Source organism: Cetorhinus maximus, chromosome 22 (genome assembly GCF_964194155.1).
Source record: "Cetorhinus maximus chromosome 22, sCetMax3.hap1.1, whole genome shotgun sequence".
NCBI lineage: Eukaryota > Metazoa > Chordata > Chondrichthyes > Lamniformes > Cetorhinidae > Cetorhinus > Cetorhinus maximus.
In genome coordinates, this window is record NC_135900.1 from 58,622,990 (window position 1) to 58,643,183 (window position 20,194).

General features: G+C 43.2%; 1 protein-coding gene across 1 annotated transcript in view; it reads left to right on the forward strand.

Moving 5' to 3' along the window:
* LOC144696730 (ADP-ribosylation factor-like protein 8B-A) overlaps positions 1-20,194 on the forward strand; it is a 107,388-nt gene that overhangs the window by 72,448 nt on the left and 14,746 nt on the right. The window contains exons 5-6 of the mRNA XM_078568388.1: positions 13,707-13,774; positions 14,836-14,906. Of these exons, the coding sequence (XP_078424514.1) occupies positions 13,707-13,774; positions 14,836-14,906 (139 nt within the window). The remainder of the gene's footprint in view (positions 1-13,706; positions 13,775-14,835; positions 14,907-20,194) is intronic.

A 20,194-nucleotide genomic window follows, 5' to 3' on the forward strand; every position in this document is an offset into this window, starting at 1 on the left:
CAGTAAGCAGGCCTCAGTACTACTGAGAATTGACAGGAAGATTCCTCATCTCTTTACATCTCCATTTAGGACAGTGAGGGAAACTTGTGGCCTCAATCTGTCAACTTAGACTGGAGTTGGGCACCATTCAGGTAATGCTAGGGAAAGGTTTTGTGGGTCACAGCTGCCAGGGGTCTGTTGAGTTTGGAAACTGAATAAGGACATTATTATGATACGTAAAGCAAGCCAAACAATTTCTGAAGAAATTTCTCAAGCAATTCTATGGATGTTTGTATTGTTTTCTTCTTGTGTCTATGTAATGAACAACTTGCATTTTTATAAGGTGGAATTTTATGGCCCCTCCCACCAGCGGGATTTTCTAGTTCTGACGAAGTCAATGGATTTTTGAATGGCTTGCCGCATTTTCCAGCCTTGGTCCCCCCCTACCCCCTACAATAGGTCTGTAAAATTCCATCCAGAGTGTTTTTTATGACCATAGGACAACCAAAAGTGCTTTATAGTCAATGAAATACTTTGGAAGTGTAGTCACTCTTGTAATGAAGGAAATGGAATGAGGTAAATGATCAATTACTTTAGAGGAATCTAGGACTAGGGAGCATAATATAAAGATTGGAACTAGATCTTTCAGGAGTGAAATTAGAAAACAATTCTACACAAAAAAGGTGGTAGAAGATTGGAACTCTCTGCCGCAAAGAGCAATTGATGCTCGATCAATATCAATGCTAGATCAATTGTGCAATTTAACAATTGGGATGCAGTAAAAAGGATAGTAACTGCCAGGTTAAAATCTTCCAGCTTGTATGTGTTGAAAACGCAATAGCTATTACCTACCAGTCTGTGGAAAGTGTGTTTAGGATGATGGCTTTTTGTGCGTAGAAATGTGTGACAGTTATTTTAAAAAAGACTTTTGTTGCTAACTTATGCCTGTTGTCCTGTGCAAATTTAAATACTGTGATGTCTAGGAAGCCTGTATTATAGTGACAAGCTTATTTTGTATGAATTAATAAAAGAACAGGATATTGGAACTTCCTGAGCATGATAGATTTGGACTATGATGTGAACTCTCTTATCATGCATTAAATGTACTTAGCAAAGTAACTGTTGTATTAAGTGTATTTGTGTTTAGTGTGGTGGTTTACTTCCTTCCAGATTATGTATGCAGAACCACCAGCATTCTTATCGGTAAGCAGATTTTACATAGATGACCCAAGCTAGTCTTGCATTGGAACTTAAACATCATGAGCATAAAGCTTCACCCTTCTGGTTACAGTGGTTGTTTGTGATCAGGAATACCAGTGTCGATGAACTATTAGTTAAAAAAATTAATACAATTCAGTCTCATACCGCTCATTTAATATGATGTTACTCCTGCTTCAAATGCGATTCACCGAAATGCCATGCTAAATTCAGGTTTAATTGCTTGTCTTCATTTTGTAAGAACCTGGTGTTGATATCCACATTTTTAAAAGATTGAATTCTTAAGGGAAGGAGGTTTAAAACCTAAGGTACTTCATTTATGCGGTGGTCCTATCCAGGCAAAGAGGTAAATCATCGGGGCCCTACTCTCTAGAACTCTGTCCCTTGAATCCTTCCACTATATATTTCATCATGATTTTGATCACCTCTCGTAACTTTCTAACTGCTGCTTAGCATTTGTTTCTCTTCATTTGTGAAGATATGCATGATGCTCCTTGCATTAAAGGTGATGTGGAATTCACTGAGGATACGGAACACTTGACTAAGGCCAACACATCCCTGCAGACTCCAGCAGCCCCGATGTCATTTCACTCTCTAACAGCGTTGATTGGCAGAAGGCTGGACTTCCGCAGGTCACCGGGAGAAAGTCCTGCCTTGGTGAGCTGCTGGCCAATCAGATTGCCTGGCAGCTCTGCAGTCATTCCAGGAACAGCACTGCAGTGTCCAGAAGAGAATTGAGCAACCTAATGTAGGTTGGACCCACAGTCTGGGATTATCTGTGCCCGCCAGTGTCGGGCGTGTTTGGTGGTGTGAGAGGACAATATGGTGCGATCGGTTTCACGACAGTGTGAAGCCAATTTGCGATTGTCCGCTCAGCCCGCCGATGGCAAGCCGCGTTTCCCACCGTCGGATGTCGGGAACCTCATTGTAATACATCAGCATATCATTATAAGGCCAACTTGCAAGGCCAACGTTCCCCTCACCTCCCCACTGGATCGTCCGCCCACGTTGGTGGGAAAACACGCCGACGTGCTTGACAACAGCACATAATCAACGTGCACCTGGTGGGGCGGCTGCACTTCACTCAGGACTTCAAGGTTTGTTTGCCTACCTTGCTTCAGTCAGCACTCACAGTCATCAGCGCCAGGCTTCACAGACAGCATCACACTACTTTTAAAGGGACTCACAGCAGGCCTTTACCTACCAGATCAGACATATGTGGGTGGCTTTTCAACGGCTGCAGGGCTAGGGCTGCTTGGGGAAGTGGGGAACTGGCCTCAGCCAAGGGAAGAGGCTGCAGGTCGAGTGCTGTACTGGGGAAGGAGGGTAACCCAGGGTGTGTGTGGGGGCACATGTTGATCTGTGCAAGTGGCCTCAAGATAGTGAGGGCTGAGGAGGCAGTCTCCGGAGGAGATGAGGCCAGATGGAGATGTGAGGGTGTGGGTGTGAGTGTGTGGTGATGTCCCTTGAGCTGGCAGTGAGTGAGATGCCAGTGAATGTGTGATGGGCTTGAGTATGAGAGTTAGAGTGATGAGATGGTTGCCTTACCCTGGCTGCACAGATGAGTTCATTCATCCTCTATCTGCATTGAATGGCCACCCTCTTCTGTGCAGCATTGGCATTGACCATCGCTGCCACCACCTGCCATGCTGGATTGGTGATGCTGCTGCCTGTCCTGCGGCCACAGTTGGGGTAGAGGACATCATGGCGAGCCTCCGTGGCATCCAAATGGCATTCCAGTGACGCATCATTAAACCTGGGGCTGCAGTCTTTTTGCCTATCATTGACATCTTCCCTGCAGTAGTTGTGGGATGGAAGCACTGAGATGTGTGTGCGTGGCTGGACTTTTAATATGGTGCCTGGTGTGCTGAAGCGGCAAGGTGATGGCGTGGCGAGCGATTGAGAGCGTGTTTCCTGGGAGTGCATAAGTAATGCGACGGGTTTGGGATATGACGTGATAACTTGTTTTACCTGCCCGTTAGTGCACAGTGCAAATCTGGGACGATTCCGTCCACAGACTCTGACTTGGATGCAAAACTGCTTACATTGAACCAGGCTGACACTCACAAACTCCACAGTATGTTTTAGCTTTCATAAATGGGTAATCCTTCATGTTGGGAAGCATTGCTGAAAAAGGAGAGTTTTTTTGTCAAAGCTTTTCATCTTGCACTCATCAGGACAATTTACAAGAACACCAAATGTAAAGGGGCCAACAAAATAGGGTCCAAGCCATTTACTCGCCCTGCAAGTTTGATGCCAAAATAGGCCATATCAAAGGCATCCTGCGAGATATTGATTACCTTGAGCAGATCATTTCGAGCTTTTCACTCAAGCAGGCCTAAAGCCGGCACTTTCAGCCTTGAAAAGTGCCCAGTCTACCTCAGGTTACCCTGGAAGGGTAAGGTATCTCAAACATTTGAGCAACAGGTGAAGCTAGCTGTTTCACGCTGCTACTATGCAGTAGCAACATGAGTGGTACTCGCCACGAACAGGATGCTGCTGTCAAGCCAAAAAAACATTCTGCCTATCACACAATGAGTAATGTAGTATATGAATTTCAGTGCCAGTGTGATGCTAGGTATGTAGGCCATTCGTCCCAAAGATTTTATCAAACAGCATGTCCCTTCAGCTGTTCACAACGGGCAGGGTACAGACTGTACCCAACCAGCCTGTGCTTGAAAACCTCAAAACAGTGTCCAACATTAGATGTGATTCCGCGATTGGACATTTGCTAAATAATCCTCAATTTGCTAAGAATTACTGATCAATTTAAGATTGTTGGGCTTGCAGTGTGATGCATTTGCGTGTTCTGGAAGCTACATATATTAATACACAGGGCCCTGTTCTTTGCAGACAGAAAGAACATATAGAAACATAGAAAATAGGAGCAGGGCCCTTTGAGCCTGCTCCGCCATTCATCATGATCATGGCTGATCACCCAACTCAACAGTCTACTCCCGCTTTCTCCCCATATCCTTTGATTCCTTTCACCCCAAGAGCTATATCTAACTCCTCCTTGAAAACAAACAATGTTTTGGCCTCAACTACTTTCTGTGGTAGTGAATTCCACAGGCTCACCACTCTCTGGGTGAAGAAATTTCTCCATCTCAGTCCTAAATGGTCTACCCCATATCCTCAGACTGTGACTCCTGGTTCTGGACTCCCCCACCATTGGGAACATCCTTCCTGCATCTACCCTGTTAGAATTTTATAGGTTTCTATGAGACCCCCTTCATTCTTCTGAACTCCAGCGAATATAATCCTAACCGACTCAATTTCACCTCACGTCAGTCCCCCCATCCCAGGAAACAGTCTGGTAAATCTTCGCTGCCTCCCTCGATAGCAAGAACATCCTTTCTCAGGTAAGGTGACCGAAACTGCACACTATTTTCCAGGTGTGGTCTCACCAAGGCCCTGTATAATTGCAGCAAGACATCCCTGCTCCTGCACTCGAATCCTTTCGCTATGAAGGCCAACATACCATTTGCATTCTTTACCACCTGCATGCTTACCTTCAGTGACTGGTGTACAAGGACACCCAGGTCTCGTTGCACATTCCCCTCTCTCAATTTATGGCCATTCAGATAATAATCTGTCTTCCTGTTTTTGCTACCAAAGTCACATTTATCACATTATACTGCATCTGCCATGCATTTGCCCACTCACTCAGCTTGTCCAAATCACACTGAAGCGTCTCTGCATCCTCCTCACAGCTCACCCTCCCACCCGGCTTTGTGCCATCTACAAATCTGGAGATATTACATTTAGCTCCCTCATCTAAATCATTAATATATATTGTGAATAGCTGGGGTCCCAGCAACGATCCCTGCGGTACCCCACTAGTCACTGCCTGCCATTCGAAAAAATACCTGTTTATTCCTACTCTTTGTTTCCTGTCTGCCAACCAGTTTTCTATCTATCTCAATACACTACCCCCAATCCCATGTGCTTTAATTTTACACGCTAGTCTCTTATGTGGGACTTTGGCGAAAGCCTTCTGAAAGTCCAAATAAACCACATCCACTGGCTCCCCCTCATCAACTCTACTAGTTACATCCTCAAAAAATTCCAGTAGATTTGTCAAGCATGATTTCCCTTTTGTAAATCCATGCTGACTCTGTCCGATTCTGCCACTGTTTTCCAACTGCTCAGCTATTAAATCTTTTATAATGGACTCTAGAATTTTCCCCACTACTGACATCAGGCTGACTGGTCTATAATTCCCTGTTTTCTCTCTTCCTCCCTTTTTAAATAGTGGGGTTACATTAGCTACCCTCCAATCTGTAGGAACTGTCCCAGAGTCAATAGAATCTCGGAAGATGACCACCAAAGCATCCACTATTTCTAGGGCCACTTCCTTAAGTACTTTGGGATGTAGATTATCAGGCCCTGGGGATTTATTGGCCTTCAATCCCATCAATTTCCCCAACACCATTTCCCTACTAATACTGATTTCTTTCAGTTCCTCCCTCTCACTAAACCCTGTGTTCCCCATCATTTCTGGTCTGTTATTTGTGTCCTTCTTTGTGAAGATAGAACCAAAGTATGTATTTAGTTGGTGAGCCATTTCTTTGTTTCCCATTATAAATTCCCCTGTTTCTGACTGTAAGGGACCTACATTTGTCTTCACCAACCTTTTTTTCTTCACATACCTATAGAAACTTTTACAGCCAGTTTTTATGTTCCCCACAAGCTTACTCTCGTACTCTATTTTCCCCTTCTTAATCAATCTCTTGGTCCTCCTTTGCTGAATTCTACTTTGTATGCCTCTTCCTTGAATCTAACACTATTTCTGATTTCCCTTGTAAGCCATGGTTTAGCCACCTTTCCTGTTTTACTTTTGTGCCAGACAGGAATAAACAATTGTTGCAGTTCATCCATGCGCTCTTTGAATGTTTGCCATTGCCTACCCACCGTCATCCCTTCAAATAACGTTTCCCAGTCCATCATAGCCAACTCGCGCCCCATGCCATCATAGTTTCCTTTATTAAGATTCAGGACCCTAGTCTCAGAATCAACTACGTTACTCTCCATTTTGATGAAGAATTCTATCATATTATGGTCGATCATCCCCAAGGGGCCTTCCACAACTAGATTGCCAATTATTCCTTTCTCATTACACAATACCCAGTCTAGGATGGCCTGTTCTCTAGTTAGTTCCTCATCATATTGGTCCAGAAAACCATCCCATATACACTCCAAGAATTCCTCCTCTACGGTATTATTACTAATTTGATTTGCCCAATCTATATGCATATTAAAGTCACCCATAATTACAGATGTTCCTTGCATACATCTCTAATTTCCTGTTTAATGCCATTCCCAACATCTACACTCAGTTTGGGGGTATATTTACAACCCCCACTAACGTTTTTTGCCTCATAGTGTTTCTCAGCTCTACCCATACAGATTCCACATCGTCGGAGCTAATATCTTTCCTCACTGTTGCGTTAATTTCCTCCTTAACCAGCAATGCAACTCCACCACCTTTTCCTTTTTGTCTGTTCTTCCTAAATACTGAATACCCCTGGATGTTCAGTTCCCATCTCTGGTCACCCTGCAGCCATGTCTTCGTAATCCCGACTTTATCATACCTGTTTACATCTATTTGCCCGGTTAATTCATCCACTTTATTGTGAATACTCCACGCGTTAAGGTACAAAGCCTTAAGGCTTGTCTTTTTAACATTACTAGTCCCGTTCCCACTATTTTTCACTGAGGCCCTGTTTGATTCTTGCCCTTGATTTCTCTGCCCTATCACTTTTCTTATTCCCCTTTCTGTCTTTTGTTCTTGTCCTTGATTCCCCCCCCTGCTGACTCCTTGCATGGGTTCCCATCCCCCTGCCATTTTCGCTTAAACCCTCACCAACCACTCTAGCAAACATTCATCCACACCGTCACACACATTGCACCTGTTTCAGTGACACAAAATAAGTGCCATTTGCTGATTCATTCCTCAGGGCAGTGCCTTGACCAATCAGAGTGAATCTGCCTGGTTTAAATTTCAAACAATACTTGACAGTTAATTATCAGTCACCATCAACTGGTGCCTCCTCCTTGACAAAACCCCTACCAATCAGAATGAACTTACAAACCAATCAGCACACTCTTCTCATACAGTATATATTGTTGTTCCCTTTACATTTCGTATTCTTGGGAATTGTCCTGATGGCTGTCTAAAGCCTAGTCTTACTTTAATTTAGCAATTAACTAAAAGTTGCAGTTAGGGTTGGAAGAAGGTGAGTTTCAGTCCAGCCTTAAAACAGGGCTCATACAGGCCCTGCTTGCAGCTGCAACTAATTAATTAGATAACTGGCTTAATCAGGTTTTCAGAGGCTAAGTTCAGAGAGTATAAAAGTAGGCTATCTTATAGTGCTGACTTTAAACAGCACTGGAATGCTGTTTTTGGCTGCAGTCGAGTGCTTCAGTTGGAGTTTGGTGACTGAGGGAGTTTGGTGAGAAGGGAGGAGGTGCTTCTTTCTTATTCTACTTTTCCTCATAAAGAAGAGCGGTGGCCTTGGTAAATAAGAACTGGTGAGTAAATTAGAAAAGTGTAATATTTTTAAACAAGTTGCTAAACTTGGATTTAACTGAGAAGCGCCAGGAATAAGGGAAATTTAGGGCCAAAATGATAAAGTAATATAAATAATCCCATGTATAAAAAGGCTAACATAAGGGAAGTAGAGTTAAGACATGGCAGGGCAGCTAAGTTGAGTGGAATGCGTGTCCTGTATTAAGTGCAAAGTCATGGATGCTACTGGTGTCCTAACTGACCACATGTGCAGGAAGTGTTGCCACCTGCAGAAACTTGAGCTCCGGGTTTCAGAGCTTGAGTGGCAGCTGGAGTCAGTGTGGCATGCCCGTGAGACTGAGAGCTATGTGGATAGCACATTCAAAGAGGTGGCCACATCACAGCTTAAGGGCCTGGAGACAAAAGGGGAATGGGTGACCCCCAGGTAGTCCAAGAGAAATAGGCAGGTAGTGCAGGAGTCCCTTGGGGTTCCGCTTTCAAATCGGTTTTTCCGTTTTGGAAGCTGGTGAGGGCGCTGGTTCCTCAGAGGAGTGCAGTCAGGACCAAGTTTGTGGCACCACGAGTGGCTCAGCTGTACAGGAGGGGAGAAAGAAGAAAGGAAGAGCTATAGTGACAGTGGATTCATTAGTTAGGGGAACAGACAGGTGTTTCTGTGGCTGTAGATGTGACTCCAGGATGGTATGTTGCCTCCCTGGTGCCAGGGTGATGGATATCACAGAGTAAATGCAGGACATTCTTCTGGGGGAGGGTGAACAGCCAGAGGTCATGGTCTACATTGGTACCAATAACTTAGGTAGGAAGGGGAATGTAGTCCTGCAATCAGAATTTAGGGAGCTTGGTAGAAAATTAGCAAGCAGGACCTCAAATGTAGTAATCTCCAGATTACTCCCAGTGCCACATGCCACTAAGTACAGAAATAGGAGGATAAAGCAGATGAATGTGTGGCTCGAAAGATGGTGCAGGAGGAAGGACTTTAGATTTCTGGGACTGGCTCTGGGGAGATGGCACCTGTACAAGCCAAACAGGTTGCACCTGAACAGAGCTGGGACTGAATTCCTTGTGGGGCGCTTTGCTAGAGCTGTTGGGAGGGCTTTAAACTAACTCAACAGGGGTGTGGGAACCAAGAGAAAATATTAGAGAGGAATACCAGGGTGCACAAAATACTGGAAGGGACAGATAGCACTAGTATAAAGAATAGTAAGTTAATCGGCAAAGTCAGGGCAAGGGAGAAAGTAAAAAAATCTAAATCAGGGTTACTGTGCATGTATGTGAATGGACGGAGTATAGTAAATAAGATTGGTGAGTTATAGGCGCAGGTTGCCATGTGGAAATAAGGTGTTGTGGCGATAACAGAGACCTGGCACAAGGAAGGGCAGAACTGAATGCTAAATATCCCCGGGTACAAGGTATTCAGAAGAGATAAGAAAGGAAGGAAAGGAGGAGGGGTGTCAGTATTGGTTAAGGAGAGCATTGCAGTGCTGGAGAAAGAGGATGTCCCAGAGGGTTCAAGGACAGAATCAATTTGGCTAGGGCTAAGGAACAAAAAGGGTGCAACTACATTGCTCAGTGTAGTCTATAGACCACCAAATTGTGAGAAGGGTGTAGAAGAACAAATCTGCAGGGAAATTACAGAAATGCAAGTGTTATAGAGTAGAATGGGGGACGTTAATTACCTAAATGTAGACTGGTACAGTGGTAGTGTAAAGAGTGGAGAGGGGCAAAAGTTCCTAGATTGTGTTCAGGAGAATTTTCTATGTGTCCAATCCAACAAGAAAAGATGCACTGTTGCACCTGGTTCTTGTAAATGAGATGGGCCAAGTAGATCAAGTGTCAGTGGGGGAACATCTGGGAGACAGTGACGATTGTATTGTATGTTTTAGGATGATAATAGAAAAGGACAATGGGCAATCCAAAGAAGGAATAATTAACTGGGCAAGAGCCAACTTCAATGGGGCAAGAATGGAGCTGGGCCAGATAGACTGGAACGAAAGATTGGTGGGAAAAACTAGCTGAACAATGGGCTACCTTCAAAAGAGAATTGGTTCGGGCACATATTTAATACCCGTGCGTCGAGGTATATTCTATCAAAAGGGAAAGTTAGGGTAAACAAACCCAGAGCCCCCTTGATGAAAAAGGAAATTGAGATTAAAATAAAGAAGAAAAAGTGCACTTATGACAGGTGTCAGGTTGAAAATACAATTGAGAAGCAAGAGGAATACAGAACGTTCAGAGGGGAGGTAAAAAAGCATATTAGAGAAGCAAAGAGGGATTATGAGAAAAGACTGGCAGCCAACATAAAGGGGAATCCCAAAGTCTTCTGTAGACATATAAATAGTAAAAGGGTGGTAAAAGGAGGAGTAGGGCCGATTAGGAACCTAAAAGGGAATTTACACATGGACGAATGGGCCATGGCTGAGGTATTAAATGAATACTTTGCATCCGTCTTTATCAAGGAAGTAGACGCTACCTAGATCATTGGTGACAGACAAGGAAACCCTGTCACTAGAAGGGTTCAAAACTGACAAGGAAGATGTGTTGAATAGACTGTCGGTACTTAAAGTTGACAAGGCACCGGGACCGGATGAGATGCATCCAAGGATTTTGAAGGAAGTGAGGGTAGAAATTGCAGGGGCACTGGCCGTAATCTTTCAGTCTTTTCTAGGCTCTGGGATGGTGTCAGAGGACTGGAGAATTGCAAACATTATGCCCTTGTTCAAAAAAGGCTGTAAGGATAAGCCCAGAAATTACAGAGCAGTCAGTTTAACTTCATTGGTGGGCGAGATTCTAGAAACAATTATTCGGGATAGAATTAATAGTCATGTGGAAAAATATGGGTTGATAAGGAAGAGCCAGCATGGGTTTCTAAACTGGAAATTGTGTTTAAATAATTTGCTGGAGGTTTTTGCAGAGCTAATAGAAAAGGTTGATGAGAGTAATGCTGTTGATGTGGTGGACTTTGAAAAGGCATTTGACACAGTGCCACGCAACAGACTTGTGAGAAAAGTTATTGCTCATGGAATAGAAGGGACAATAGCAACATGGATACAAAATTGGCTGAAGGAAGGCTTAAGGAAGCAGAGACTAATGGTCAGTGGATATTTTTTGGGTTGGAGGAAGGTTTGTGGTGGAGTTCCCTAGAGTCGGCATTGAGACCCTTGCTTTTCATGATATATATTAATGATCTAGATCTTGGTGTGCAGGAGACAATTTCAAAGTTTGCATGTGATACGAAGCTTGGGAGTGTTGTGAGCTGCGAGGAGGATGGTGTGGAACTTCAAGAGGACATGGGGGGTGCAGGGGTGGGGGGTGTGGGATGTGTAATCATATTTTTGTGTTAGCTTGGATGTCTCAATAAATTGTATAACTTTGCAAGCTAATCAGTCTTTGTAGAGCCATGAATTATTTTCTCCATCTGTGAAGGATTTTATTCTGTCCTTCATTCTTTTCTATAAACACAGTCAGCACTCACAGTGCTCTCAAGTATGTGTTGTGTCACCCTTTTCAGCTTGTATTTGGGATTCTTTATGAAAGTCTATCTGGATTACTTAAAATTTGGATGCAAGGTCAATGGAAAGCTGTTAAATAATTCTATGGACTACCAGTGATACATTATTGATGCAGATCCAGCAGATTGAGAATAAGCTTAGAATTTCAAAGTGAAACATTTCTCTGTCACTACTTGAATTCAGTATAAATGAATTCTTCTCATATTGGTAGCATCGGTATGTTCCATTCCTTGATGCATTTTCTCGTACCTTTTGTGCCATTGCTGTGTTAGAAGCAAGTAAGAAAGATTTGTGTCCCGTCATTTAAATTTGGTCCTTGACAAATGGTTCAGTGTGAGAGGTAATTATTATTCAATTGTTTCTGACACCGAACGGTGACAATAGCAAGTAGAAATGAAAGAACCTCAGAAAATTGGTTACTTGTCATTGCACAACGCTTGAATAGAATCTGTTTAAAGTTGTTTACAGCTTTTGTTTCTGTTAAAGTGTAAGTTATGGGCCAATGATTATAAACCAATTATTCTCCCAACTAACCGTATCTATCCTGCTAGTCGCAATCTCAAAAAAACCTCCTGGGGGCAGAAAAAGGCTTCCTGCCCCAAACCGTGCAGAATGTTCTTTAAACCTGCAAATCTGGGTAAAGCACCTCTTGTAGAACTGACTACATTCGTCACATACAAATGGGCAGAAACTGCTAGTCCCAGTTATGTCACATAGCTCTTGGTCATTAAAGGGACTGCTGGAGGCCATTCAGGAAAAGGTAAGTATTTGCCTTTTTTGGAAGAAAAGCTAATTTGCGAGACAAGGAGGAGTATTCACCTGCTGGCTTCTTCGTGCAGAAGCCAGCCGACTATGTACCAGCTGGAATAGGTGACCCCATGGAGTGCTGCTAGGTACCAGTAATATTCAAATGAGACCCAAATCTGAAAACAGTTTGGGCCTCCCAAATGTGTCTTTTGGTGGGTGTAATGAGTGCAACACTGACCTGGTATCAATTTTGGGGCGAAGTCATGGATGTGACTTGTAAATCGGTTCCTGTTTGTAACCAGTATTTCAATGCCAAAGGCAAATACAAAAATAAAAGCTCCAACATTGGCTAAAGGATATAATTGCAGGAGTGGCTTAATATGCAGGTGGTGGGCTAATCCCACAATAATTGTTCACAGACTTTTAGCTCATACCTGCTGTACTGAGCATCTGTTATTACAACTAAATAATTCAAGGTGACTTTATTATGGACTAAGTTGTAGGGATGCTCTTACTGGAGGATTGCAGATTGCTGACATACATCTCATCCTGATCAATAGCTTCAAATAGTACCGAGGGGACTATTCAGTTATACTTTGCTAATATTCCACAAGATTGTTGCAACATGAGCTCTATGACTGTATGTTTGCCTGATTGAATTGCATTGTCTATAATATTCATGTATCTCTTTACTCTGAAATGTGAGAGAAAAATATTCAGTACTGCAAAATTTCAATACCAATGTGACTTAATTTCCAAACTCTGGCACATAATATTGAAGTTGGAATGCTGTGCCCCATGTATTTGTGGGATATCGACTCACAATGGTAGTCCACATTGACTCTAATGCACTGGGAAAATTCTAATCACTATCCTACAAAGGGGGGAAGTTCAGATTCAGCTAATTGTAGTGGTCATGGTCAGATCCAGAATTGTTGGAAGCTCTATATTAAGAGCCAAACTGAATGGGTTTTGACGAAAACTAATGTTAAGCCTGGCTCACAACTTGGTATTTCCAACATACATATGGAATCTAATGCAATGCATACAGAGGATTTTGTGGGGCACCACAGCTGAGAAATAGCATTCCAAATATGCCAGTGTGAATTCTTGCAACCATTTTTAAAGGTGATCTAAGACAGGCTCCAACCATTGTTAAAACTTATCTCTGGAGTTGTGCAATGGTCCAATTTGCCTGGGACTGCTGGCCTCATGAGGGACACCTTCAAATGGCAAAGCAAAGAGATTTGTAACCCATCATTCTTGCTAAGACCAGAATTAAAAGACCAGTGCACTTTCTCCTCTCTGTGGTCTATTTAGTGTTTATAAAATGTGTGTCTATCAGTCGAGATTTCTCTGGACAGATCAACATTACTGCATTAATGGACAGTTGGACGAGATACTTAATGAGCTCCTAGTTTCAGATCCAGCGAAATGATTGAAGGATTTCATTTTGATTGGGTAAATGGTCATAAATTCTGATGAATAAATTGCTCCTAGTTTTTGTACTGTAACTGCCATCATCTCCTTCTCAAATACTACCTTTCATACCTGCTTTTATAGTTCTGCGCATTTTCCTGAATAATACAGGAATTATTACAATTGCAAAATGGCTTGTGTGTAAAGAAGGATTTAGATATCAAAATCAGAGAAATAAAAACCAATTATACTTTGAAGACTGAAATTATCCATTCAAATTAATCATCTTGTGTTTTTTTATATAGGTGTTAGTCTTGGGAAATAAGAGAGACCTTCCTAATGCCTTGGATGAGAAACAGTTGATTGAAAAAATGTAAGCCATTATTTTTTTCTTAGATGTATTAAGGTATAAAGTACGTGTAGTGATAAATGTTTTGGATTTGCATAACAATAATCTCACAGCTTCCTTACACAGACTGGAATTTTCCATTTTGGCAGAATCCAGAGTCATCTTGGTCAGAGTTGGAGTTCTGCCCATCCCAAACCTCTGTTGGATTTTCTGGAGTAAAGCTAGTTTGCATATTTTAAGTAGGTTCCCTTGCCTTCATTAGGCAGAGTGTCTGTTGACATCTCTGAGTCAACCAATGAGTTGTAGACAGTCCATTTTAAAGCAAACAAGGTCTATTTATGCAGCAAACCAAGTCTATTTAAACAGCACACCGCAGCAAACAGTCTGCAGGGTAATTAAGACAACCTTATTGAACTACTGCAAAAAGAACGTATGACCCAAACTATACTCATATCTCCCAATAAAAGCAGGGTCATTTCTAACAAAATGCAGTGAATGGGGGATAGTTACATAATAAAAACAAAGTGTGTAAAATCAATCCCAGCTATTTATAGCACAGCTGTCTCCAGGATTGGTGAATGGGAGGATTACCCAACCATCTCCATTCTGGCTGGGAATAGTGATGTCATGATATGTACCCCTGTAAAGGAGCCCAACAGAATGTAGAAGAGGTTGGTTGAGGCAAGCCTCAGGCACATTCCACAGGACAGATGGCTGAAGGCTTACAGGCCTGGGCACAGAAGGGCATTTAGAAAAAAATAGATTCTTAAGGAAGTAAGCACTCTGAGCATAGCTCCTGTAGAAAATCTAGACCATAGTATCCATTGCAGCAGCCTGCACAAGTTCCTTCCCATCAATCTGAAAACATTAGTTCTGTTTCTCTCCAAAGATGATGTCTGACCAGCTGAGTTTCTCCAGCATTTTTTGTTCTTATTTCAGGTTTCCAGAATCTGCAGTATTTGGCTTTTGTATTGATCGATTCTGTAGCAGTTGTGTGGAGTAGAAGCTATTTTAGTTAATATTGAAATACATTTCCTGGATTTTTCACATTCATGTTCTGTGATCTGCATGTCTTTACTCTGTAGGAACCTATCTGCTATCCAGGATCGAGAAATCTGTTGTTATTCTGTGTCCTGCAAAGAGAAGGATAACATTGGTAAGTGCATCTAGTTCTATATCTGTATTTGGCATTGAATTGAAACTTCAGCACCATAGACAGCTCTAAATAGTATTATTCTCCCTCAGATATGATACCGATCATGGTGAAAGAAACATTTGCTTTGCTCTGTTAAACCCATACAGTAGTCCTAGAACATTTTGAAGAGCAAAGTTAACTCCCTGCCTTCTTAGCTCCTTTTCTTTATTAATGTCTCCTTAAACCCCTCTCTCTGTTCCCTCCACACTCATCCAGAAGTGTGAGGAGCTCATGGCCTTCTCTGTCATGAAGATTGTGGCCATTTGTTAACTATCCCTGTTGCTTTATTTTCCTTCATGTTGCCCATCTCTTTCCAGGCTTCGCCTCCCCTTCCCCTAGCCTTGAACCCACATCCTTCACGACTTTCTCTCCTATCTCTCATAATGCTATCTCCAGATTCTTCTAGTTAAACGTAGGGAAAATTGAGCCATCATCTTTGGTCTTCATGCCAAACTCCACACCCTTTCCATTGAGCCCATCCTTTTGGTTACAATCTTGGCATCGTATTTGATCCCAAGCTGAGCTTCTGCCTCCATGTACTCTGCTTACTTCTACCTTTGTAATATTGCCTGCCTCCAACTGTGCATCAACCTGTCTGCTAATGTAGCCATAATCTAGGCCTTGGTCACCTCCAGGACCCAATATTCCAATGCTCTCCTAGCCATTCTCCCATTATCCAGACTCTGTAAATTTTAGCTCATCCAAAACTTTCCTGCCCATATCCTAGTCAACACCAGATCCCATGAGCTTATCACCGCTGTTCTTGCTGACTGCCATTGGGTCTTGGCCCCAGTCTCCCGTTTAAAATTCTCATTCTCATATTTTTAAAAACTTGTCTCTCCCTAATTTTGTAACTCTCTCCCCCTAACTCTTGGTTTCTCTGAACCCTGCACACCTTTTGTGCATCTCCCCTCACCCCACCATTGACAGTTATGTCTTCAGCTGTCTAGGCACCATGCTCTGTAGTTCCATCTCTAAACCTGTCCACCTCTGTCTCCTCTTAAGACTCTCCTTAGCACCCACATCTATAACCAATCTTTTTGGTAACTCTTTGTAATATCTTCTTTGGCGCAGAGACACTTTTGGCTGATTATGTCTCCGTAAAGCCCCTTGGGAGGTTTTTCTATCATAAAGGTGCTATATAAATGCAAGTTGTTGCTCAATGACATTGCATTTTCACATTAAATGCCAACTAATAGAAGTGGTTAAGTAAAAATAAATATTTTTGTAACCTTTATATAATACAATGATATTCTTATTTTGTTTCCTATCTTAATTTTCAAATGTTCTGCTGATAATCATAAACACGAAATACAATATTATGCTTATGTTTGCCTCTCAGTGTTACATTTTGATGAAGAGAGTTAATTGGGAAAAACTGGCATCCTTCCTCAGCTCACACCAACGAAGACAATTTGTTATAATGTGTGTAAATATTTCCTTTTGGCATGATTATAACGATAAGCAGTTACACTCAATTTTCAATAGCCAGTGATCAATTAATAGGTTATCATAATTGAATGCACACCAATTAAAACTTTGACAAATGATTTTTCAAAATATATAATTTAATGCTTAAAAGCCATTATGGTGATGCACCTGTGTGATGCATGCCTATACCCATACATCTCCGCTTTAGTTGTGGTATTTGAGGAAAGATTGAACAGAACTTACAGAGAAAAAGATAAACCTAATGGCTGAACCACCAAAGAATTATATGTGCTGCCCTGCATCTGATTATGGTAACGATGATACAGTAATTTTTGTTTTCCACCTTCTGGGTGAGAAATGGTATGCTGTATAGGGACATTTATTTTTTCTCTCTCTTTCTAGATTCTCTCTGTAATAGTTCTTTCCTGACAGGCCAGGGCAGTGTGTAGCAGCAATATAGCTGTCTGCTAGGAAATGTGGGAATAGCCCTTTACTCTCTTGTACACAAGCATATGGTCAATATGCTATTCATCGTCACCTTCAAAACAAAAACAAAGCAAGAGAAGTACTTTTGAAAATGCATACACAATGTAGCCTACTTCTGCAAAATTGCAGTTGTGCACCTCTGGAATGATTATTCTAATTTTTCCTCTTCTTGTCTCCTTACTTCCTCACCACTCTTTTTGCAAAAACACCTACTGTGTTAGGAGTAAGATTTGTATTGATGTTTAAGTTAATTGCAATAATATGGAAAATTTCTTGCACAACAAGATGAGATGGCATTCCTTGTTGTGAATTGTTGAACCTTATAAATGTTTAAATCTCATGCTTACATTTTGGTATTTTTGTGAAGAGAAATGGCTACACATAATCCTGCAAATTTAATCTTTCATGTTCTTCCATTTCTTTCCCTCTTTAATACTCCCCACCAAAAAATAAACCTGTCCAAAAATTGAACAGAACATTAAAGCTTTCTGTGTGCAGTGCCTGGAGACACGCATTCATTATAATAGTAAACTAATTAAATGGGAGCTTTATACAGCCCTCAGATGACTGTATTAATTCACTTGAGCTAAAGCACGTTTGTGCAGCATCGGCAAAGTGAAAAGGCCTCTTCAGTTCAGTGTCACAACCCCGCCCCCTCCATTTTCCCTCTGTAGCAACAATGAAATTCCTCTAGGCAACCGATGACAATGCACAGGAAAGAGCAGTGAACAAGAAGTTGCATTTCAGTGAGCATACTCATAACCGGCTGGAAAATATTTGCCGAGTCATCACGTTTAATCTGAAAGAGGGAAAACATAAAGTATGACAGCTGTGGTGAATGGCCTACAAGAACAGAACTCCAGTTTAGTGAACTGCAAGAATATAAAGACCAAACCACACAAAGAACTAAGTGAATGATGCATTAATAGATTTATAGCTTTGTAACTAGATCTATAGTATGTAGATTCTACGTATTCTAAAATGTCACTGAAGAATAGAGTGGAACTTGTCCAGCTGGAACTTAAGAACATGCAAAGTGAGGTATGCAGATATAAAAGCAAAATAGTGCAGCTGCCAGAAATCTATAATAAAAATGGAAAATGCTGGAAATACTCAGTGGCTCAGGAAGCATCTGTGATGAGAAACAGAGTTAACGGGTGGAATTTTCCCAGAATTGCACTAAGTGAGGCAGCAGGCAGGTAAAATGGAGTCCGACCTGCTGATGAAAATGGCGGCTTTTCATGCCGTATCTTCCCGAGCCTGCCTCATTATTTATTCACTCCTGTGAAACACTCCGTTTCCATGGTGAGCGGGCTCTCATTCGCCTGCCCGCCATCACCCTGCTGTTGCAGCATGCCGGCTGCCATTTTTAAAAGGCAGCCACCAGCCAAGCGTTCATCACCACCGCTGCTCAGGAGACATGGCCAGCAACGGAAAAAAGACTGCTTTAATGACGGGTCCCTCGAGTGACTGCTGGATGCCGTGGAGGCTCGCCGGGATGTGCTCTACCTTCGCTCTGGCCGCAGGATGAGCAGCAAAGTCACCAACCTGGCTTGGGAGGCGGTGGCAGCGGTGGTCAGCACAAATGCCCTTCAGAGGAGGACAGCCACCCAGTGCCACAAAAGGATGAATGATCTCCCCCGTTCCGCCAGGGTAAGTCTCTCTTCTCATCACTTCAACTCACACACTCTCAAACCCATCATACATCCACAGGACCCTCATTCACTGACAGTGCAAGGGACATCACCATTCACTCTTTCCCACACACACCGGCATTATCCTGATCCCATCCATGGGACCACTCACCACCCACACAGACCAGGCATACTTATCATCTGGCCTGGCAGGCGCCCTGATACATCCTCCACATCTCTATCCATGCAGGACAAGCCAACTCACAACAGGAGGGAAAGGTCGCAGACAGGTGGAGGGATGCCAGAGATCAAAGTTCTGACAGAATTCGAAAACACAGTCATCCAGCTGGTCAGTGACCATCTGGACCGGTCCTGTGCCGACAGTGAGGTCGGCGCTGCTCTACCAAGTGAGGATCCAGCAGTGCAACATCCATCAGATAACCATGCTGTGAGTGATGTGTCCTCTTTCACAGGGCGCTGCCATGCACTAATTATCTCTCCTTGCTTTCGCAGGCACATCAGCCAAACCACCAACAGAATCCATGACCAGAATGTTGCTGAGTCTGAGACAGATGACTTCTGGACTCTGGACTTGGTCATGTCAAGTTGCTGGAGCTGCAAAGGCAAGCTCAGGAACAGCAGGAAGGGGTGTCCGCTGCACTCCTCAGATTGCAAGGCACGATGGAGGAGTCCGTCTGTCTTCAGGCTGAGGTGATTGCGCCGGCATTGAAAATATACTGAGGTCAACACTGGCAGGATGGCGGCCGCCATGGGGACCTTGGTCCAGGATGTCATTCCTGCACTTTTGTGCCGGCTTAACTTGATTGCTGATGCTGTAGTTGGCCTCGAAGAGTGTGTAGGCGAGAGGGGTGCTGAGCAGCTCGATCTCACTCCAGCTACCCCTTCCACTCAGAGTCAGCCAGGGGCCCTCGGGCACCCATAGGGAGGAGGATCAGCAGGTGCACACTCAGGGGCCATCCATCCAGGCGACTCCGAGAGTTGTCCGCTCATCCTGTGACCTCAGCAGCTCCAGCTTCACAGGCCAAGGAGGGTGCCACTGCCACACAGCAGGACCCCGAAAGCAGGCCGGGGCCCTCCAAGTCTCAGCCTTCCACAGGACACACGCCAACGTCATCACAGGACATCGCAGTCAGCAGTCTGCCTCCAACTCTGCTGTGGATGTCTGGGGAGCACCAAGACGTAGCGACAGGGTTAGGAAAGTTCGGTAAAAGTAGTTGCACAGCCTGGGCATGGGTGTTGATCACTTGTAGATACTGTTCACTATTGTCAATAAACTCCTAAGAATGTCTCCCTGCCTTTGGCTCCTTGTTCTGACGAGCAGTGATCTTGTCATTCAGATGTGAAACCTTCCTGCACAAGATAAAGGCAGGTGTCTCAGTCCCTGTGCTCTGTGCAGCCTTCAGACCAAAGTGATGGCCCAGCCTCATTGGAAACATTGCTGATGCCTGCACCTTGGCAGTGCTGGTCATTGCTGCCAGAATGTAGTGGGCAGGCATCAGAGTTCTCTCATACTCTCTGTGTGCTCTCAGCACCTTTAAGGTGGGGCTGGCTCCCATCTCACCAGCATCTGCGATCAGTGATGCTGTGCACCAGCTGCTGAAGGTGCTGAAGGTGGGCACAACATCAGATTCGTCTAATGTTTCATGGCTGCGTCTCTGAGATGGCCTTGATCATGGA